This window comes from Nanorana parkeri, unplaced genomic scaffold, assembly GCF_000935625.1.
Source record: "Nanorana parkeri isolate BGI_ZX_2015 unplaced genomic scaffold, ASM93562v1 scaffold18, whole genome shotgun sequence".
Taxonomy (NCBI): domain Eukaryota; kingdom Metazoa; phylum Chordata; class Amphibia; order Anura; family Dicroglossidae; genus Nanorana; species Nanorana parkeri.
This window is the reverse complement of record NW_017306286.1, coordinates 736,680-743,631: the sequence shown is the minus strand read 5'-3', so window position 1 is coordinate 743,631 and position 6,952 is coordinate 736,680. Positions and strand designations below refer to the sequence as shown.

The 6,952-nt window shown below is 44.9% G+C and overlaps 1 protein-coding gene across 2 annotated transcripts in view; it reads right to left on the bottom strand.

Annotated features, from left to right (window-relative positions):
- Positions 1-1,059: 1,059 nt before the first annotated feature.
- Positions 1,060-6,952, bottom strand: part of FICD (FIC domain containing) — a 7,008-nt gene continuing 1,115 nt past the window's right edge. Inside the window, exons 2-3 of one of the 2 annotated variants that reach the window (XM_018560964.1) lie at positions 4,139-4,464; positions 1,060-2,349 (exon numbers count right to left, since the gene is read on the bottom strand). In XM_018560964.1, the coding sequence (XP_018416466.1) occupies positions 1,274-2,349; positions 4,139-4,421 (1,359 nt within the window). In that variant the 5' untranslated portion in view covers positions 4,422-4,464 and the 3' untranslated portion in view covers positions 1,060-1,273. Of the gene's footprint in view, positions 2,350-4,138; positions 4,473-6,952 lie in introns of both variants that reach the window. The other variant, XM_018560957.1, reaches the window with a different exon arrangement.

The following is a 6,952-nucleotide window of genomic DNA, read 5'->3' as shown; positions in this document are numbered from 1 at the left end:
AAATTATTCTCATTAACAGCACAGATGGAGGAATGTTCCCTGCTGGCTATTGTATTCAGACAGCCAACACCTGCATGAACAGTGACTGCATCTGACTGAATGTAGTCACTGTTCATCTGAGAATTTTCCAACTGGCTCAGTCGATTTTTAAATCAAATGTTCTTGAGCTGGGTGGCACCGACAGAACCACCCATGGCTTAAATGTTGACCGATTCAACAGGAATCATCCGTAATTCAAGTTGTGTATGGCTAGCTTAACACACTACTGCTGTATAATAGTGCATGCACCTTTCTGTCTTGGTGCATTAGGCAGCCCATTCAAATGGATAGACTGCCTTAACACAGCGCACTGCAAATGGCCCTGAGGTCAGATTCACACTGGTGTGTTGTGGTTACCCTTGGCAGCACACGTTATGGACATGGGTGCCATTCTTTCTGAATGCTATCCAAAACAACCCATGTTGCAGCGCACCACAAGTCATGGTAACACACCAACGTATGCAAGTTCTTACAAGACTTCATGACACTTTCTTCATGACTTTGATCAAATCTTAATTCAAAAATAGAACAACATGGACTGCTTCTCTCTAATTAATAGTCCATATAAAGCTGTATGAACTAAAGAGGTGTCCCCTTCATGACACATTCAGCCATGTGTCCTGAATAGAGCTGAACAACAGGGTGTACAGAACTGTAAACGACTTGCAACCACACTCTACTTTCCTCATGACATGCTAAAGCAGTGTATTTGAAGCCCTTAAAAAAAACCTACCAGACTGGAGCTGGATGTGGGTTTTAATTTAAATCTTAATGAGAGTGCTGGCTGTGGCTTTAAATAGATTTTAGCAGTCTAAACACCGTTTAAAGCTTGCTAAAGTCTACTAAAAGGGTGTTTAAAGTTACACTTAGCACTCCTAGACTGTACCTGAAAAGGTATTTAGGGGCTTCAAGAAAGAAGCTTGATGAATCTGATGCTCTTCAGACTTGAGTTTACAAGCTTCCAGTAAACAAAGCCTGTGTGTTGAGGTCCTTAAAGTGCTCTTCATAACCATCTAGTCCTACAGTGTAAATAAGGAAGAAGTATGCTTACGGAAATAGGCCACAAAGCTGGTGTCATGTAATTGTTAGTTTGCACTGTGGCACAATCCTTTAGCTATGCAAAGCTAAAGAAGTGGAGCAGCAACATTGTTCAAATAAATTAACGAGACGTGGCCGACATCCCTGGAAGGTGTCAAAGTTTAAGGCAACTGAGGCCGCTGCATATCCGGAGCGTTCAGGTCTTCACTGGGATTGTTTGCTTGCACTCAAAGTGATTGCCGTTGGGTTCCGGTAGACCAACTGGATGCTCTGCTGTAGCTATCAAAAACAGATCTAAGGTGGTTTCTGTACATTTGGCAATGAATCGAATGAAAGGTCTCACGTCCCCTTCATTTGCCAGCTCTAAAACATGATAATATTCCGACCTCTGCTCTTTCCGGATGGTTACCGGCGGGTATCCTGCCTGCATCAGAATGAGATTCATGAGCAAGCGTGAAGTCCTTCCGTTACCATCTACAAATGGGTGGATATAGACCAGTTTATAATGAGCTAAGGCTGAAAACTCCACAGGATGTAAGCCCATGGCTTCCTCTGAATTCAGCCACAGCACAAACTCCTGCATCTGCTTTTCGACGTCTCTGGGATGTGGCGGGATATGATGACCCACAAACACTTGATTAGTACGAAACCTCCCAGCTTCAACGGGATCCACATAGCCGAGCACTCTCCGGTGTATTTCCAGTATGTCGCTGATTGTCACAGAGCCAATTCGAGACACTAAGGTGGTGTTCATATATTTCATGGCTGCATGCATACCAATCACTTCATTTTGTTCCTCAAGGCTCTTACCCGGCACCGCATAGCGTGTTTCTATTATGTGGCGGATTTCGGACAATGAAAGGGTGTTGCCTTCAATGGCCACTGTGTGATAAATGTGGTGATAATAAGACTCTTCCATGACCCTGCGGAGAGCCGAGCTACCCTTCGGAATGGACATCAATTTCTTAACCTTGCTGTCAATTATACTAAAATACCTCTGATCTATTTTTTCCACCAGTGGCAATGTCCGATCGCGGTTCATCAAAGCCTTCTCATTATGGGGAGAGATCATCAAAGCTTTGGAGTACAAGTAGTCTGCCTGGATGATGTCCTTCTCTTCCTCCAAGAAGATACCCAACTCATTAAGGGCATCCACGTGATCTGGGTCCATCTTTAAGGCGTGCAGAAGAAGTTTATGCGCCTTATCTCTTTTGCCATGACGCTTCATTTCCAGGGCTTGGTTGAGGGCAGCTTTGGCTTCAAAAGTGACCTCTGCAAAATTAAAAAGATTCAGTCTTAATGAGTGGTGGGCAGTCACAGCCGCATAATGTCACTTGGTTACAAAAGAGCAAAATGAACCACATGAACCAAAATGTTAAAATCAATTCAGCAGCATTATTATTATTAGAGATATCCATGCTACCAGACAGCAACCATTCCCCTTTCCAACCATGCAGTTGGTATCAACTTTTAATTAATGACCAGCAGAATATGAACAGTTGCTATGGGCAACTGCAACAATCAAGATACAAAATAAAAGGAAAAAGCTAATCTACATCCCTCAGCTTATCCTGTTAAAGTTTTTTTTAAACAGACACTGTCATTTTGGCCCATTCAAGGCCAAGTGCCAGTGTCTGTGTAAAGCCAACACACCTATCCCTGCTTCCCTTTCACTGATACGTCCTCTGCTGCCGCCATCACCTGGTGTCAGCTCATAGCCCATAGAGGGAACAGTCTCGTGACAGTGCTCTGGCCTTGTAACTGGCTGCTAGGCCCACTCACTACATCAGGTAGATTTATTTATTTGTCACATACATAATCGTACAAGTATGATATGCAGTGAAATGCTTACACGACTGCAAGAAGGAGAGGGAGAAGTACAAGTAGAGAGAAGAATCAAAAATAATATAAAACTTATGGGTGATGGTCACATTTCCCCCCACACCCTGAGCAGCGGGTATTTTGGGCTTGCTTTGAGGGAGGAAGGAGTGGTGGGGGAATCACTGGAGAGGTGAATATCAGTAGTTCAGGGAAGCAAATTTATAGACACTGTCACTGTACTCTGAATGGCCAGCCAGATATTGCACTGGCAGCCCTGGGGCCTTCATGGTGGTACCCGCAAGCATCCAGTTGATACATATTGCACATGCTGTCTAACAGTGGATACTGACGACTGTGGAACTGTACGAGTCAGGAGCACACGAAAGCCATCAGTGGCTGTTCTACTTTAAATACAAACTAATACTGAATTTGAATATTACATTCTTTTTTTTTTTTTTAACCTTGAGGATACAGTAAAGGGACTTCCATGGATACACATGGGAGTTGATGATCAACATATCCTGTTACAGGTGGGAAAGTATAACTGTAGCCAAAAGAGTTATTTTAGTTACGGATTGAGTGTGGAAAGCTTAGATCTCTATCAGGTTTTTACCGCCCTTGGTGTCCATATTAGGGAGCAGGGCAGCCATCACAAATTTTGGGGCCCCTTACACAACTTTAGGCTTCACAGCCTCCTCCAAAGTCGTTGGATTGGCGCCGCTGGGGGCGGCCTCCTCCCCCGTCAACAGGATGGCCAATACCCATGTCAGGGTCCCGAGCCCCTCACATGAGTATCGGCCCCCCCCTGATGGCGGCCCTGTTAGGGAGAACTTCTTCCCAGTGCCTGGCCTACTGAACATGATCATCAAGTCAAGAAGGATAGATCTCTCCAAACACAGCACAGACAGCAATTAAACACCTTTTAGTAGAATTAATAAATGTGTGACCCTCTGGCAGCTTTAATTGCTTTCTGTGGGAAGATTGGTCCCTCTGTCTCAAGCAATAGGAACTGTCCCCATAAAAAGACACAGACAGCAATGAAATCCTGATAGATGCTCTAACTTTTCCTTTCAATATCCCAAACTACAATGACAAAGGTTTAGGATAGAAGTCTGCTTTATCAAAGTAGTCCTTGTGTTCCTTTTGCTGATCACAGTTTTATGGACAGTATGCCCCAGTATATGGAAGAGCTCAGTAAGAACAGATGACATGGGTGAACATTCAGCAACATGTGCATTACCTGGAGAAGGTTTCTGTTTGAACACCAGAAATTCGATTGCAGCCGAAGTAACAGCAAGACCTGTAGACTGTCCTGTGTATGTGTGTACTCGCTCATCCCCTCCCCAAAGGTTATAATGAAGGAGAACTTTCAGAGTTGCTCTGTAATGTTCTTCCAGCCCACTCAGGGGGACGAGGACCACCAAAAGGGAGCCAGATAACACCAACAGCGCCGCTCTCAGTCCATAGCGGGCACCCAAGTGTGGCCATTGAAATTCCGTGGGGGCCATTGCAGCATCAATCATCCAATTCCACGCACTAGTAGCATGGTCATGTTCCTGAAGGTCACTACGAACCTGCAATAAAAAAAAAAAAACATGCTGAAAGCACAGCTGCTGGAGGGAGACTGTCAGACATAGTTAGAAGAGTGTCAGAAACTGATTACAACCAATCAGAAATCATATCCATACTAATATGGCTACAATAAGAGGAAATCGGATTAGCTGGCACACAGATATCATGTATCCTCCTATGAGATGATAAGGAAATAAATACGGTGCTTTCATTTTTAAAAGATTATGTCATAAGCGGCAGAAATACTACACACATCCCAGAGGGCCCTCTTCAGACAGACCAGCTGTTACTATCCCCTCAACCTGTATTCCACAAACTGGCATAATACCAGACTACACAGAACAGTTCCATACATCTCTATCAAGTATGAGGTATTAAAAAGGAGAACTATGGGGTCAGTGTTTTTCCCCATAGTTCTCCTTGGGGTAACGGGAGGACACAAACTAGCGTCCTCCCGTTACCCTAAGCTCAGTATACCGCGAGCTACAGCTCGCGGTATACTGAGACGCCGCAGCGGATCCCGACGTAGATAACGGGATCCGCCCAGCTGCGTGAGTGACAGCTGGCTCTACCTACCTAGAGGCAGAGCCAGCTGTACCCGCCCCCTCCCCGTCCGTTCCGCCAGTCAGCGCTGGCAGATCAGAGCGGGGAGAGGGGAATCCAGTCCCTCCCCTGTCACGGCAGAGAGCCGTGAAAGGATCGAGAGGTGAGGGAACCCGGTATGTGTTCGCTCACCTCCCGATCTACTGACCCGACCTGTGACAGTCTCATTGTCACAGGTCGGCTAGAACTATGAGGTGAGTGGAAATCACTCATCTCATAGTTCTTCTTTAAAGTAAACCTGTGCCCAGACTATGCACATGAAAGTATCAGATTGTCTATAAGCAGGAAAAGCCATTCAAATCCTCTGCAGGAATAGCAATTGGGGAGAAATTCCTCTTTAAAAAGGACACTAAACTCAGGAGTTTCATCTTAAAAATTGCATTCAAGTACCCGAACTAGTCACAAAAATATATCTTATTTGTGTCACTCAGCTGTAGACCCTCCAATCATCTCTGAATTGGTGCTGACCCTGTCCTTCCTTCTGGAGGGTGGCTACTTTTGTTCCCCATGGTCCCCGTGTGTGTTGTAAAGTAGCCGCCGCTCCAAGTTTACTCCCATCATGGACTACAATCTCATGTTTAGTTTACTAATGTATATTGAGATTGTAGTCCATCATGGGAGTGAGCTTGGAGTGGTGACTACTTTACAACACACACACACAGGAACCATGGGGAACCAAAGTAGCCACCCTCCAGAAGGAAGGACAGTGTCAGCACCAATTCAGAGATGATTGGAGGGTCTACAGCCGAGTGATACACAAATAAGATACATTTTTGTGACTAGTTCGGGTACTTGAATGTATTTTTAAGATTTAACTCCTGAGGTTAGTGTCACTTTAAAGTTCACAACTGAGGCACTGAAATTGCAGCTCCTCTCCCTTTATGTTCTATGGATGCAGAATCTTGGCAGCCTGCCAGCCTTCTAATGTAGACGCACAGCCCCTCTTTCTAAAGCCATTAGAAATGTACTGCCTACCTGACTTCTTTTTTGGGATCTTCGGGAATCAAGAACATGCCGAGGTCAGGGATGGCTTGTTAAGAATATAGAAATCATTTCAGGCCTGTTCTCGCCTTTACCATTCTGGTACACTGCCTTAATATGCGTGTTATGTTAGGTCAGCCAATGCACCTGAACGGACTTAAATACATACCTGGACCTTTTTTATGATGCTGTGAACCACAATGCATGGAGGTGCATTACTGTGCATTGTGGAGGTGTGTTGTTCTGAGGTGCCGTTCATTTTAAATGGCACCCCAGGATACCAATCCATGTAAGGTGTAAATCCTGCCTACATGGCAATCATCAGGGTAAAGGTGTACAAGAACTTGTCACTGTCATCTTGAAAACTGAACGCTGCATTGCTGATCTGCATTTCTCGGTTTTTGTATCAGAAATAGAATTGCAGAGCCATCGCAATAGGGACACATCACAGAATAAAATTGGATTAGTTCTGAACAAATGTAGTTCCGGGATGGAAGAAGGATTCTTGGTTTAGATAATAATGTTGGAACATGCTGATTATGACTAAATCACACTGGTGTAACCATGCTGCATCACCTTATCCCTGTCCTCTTCTGTTATCCATGGACCCAAGATGACAAGCCTACCACCAGCAGCAAGAAGCTGTCATTTCTGTACTGTGCAGCTGCCCAGACACTCTCCGTATCCATGAGCAACCTCCATCCATCTCAGCCCTATTCCACACCGAAAAACCTGTGTCAGCCCCATGTCCAGTTATCATATATATATGACGGCGCCAAACACCTGTGTTACTGGCAGTACATACATGAGGACCCCCCTACACTTGTGACAGTGTATACATAGGAGCTGTGACTGTCACCCCCCATCACCAGCCCCCCCCCTTACACCTGTCATTGGT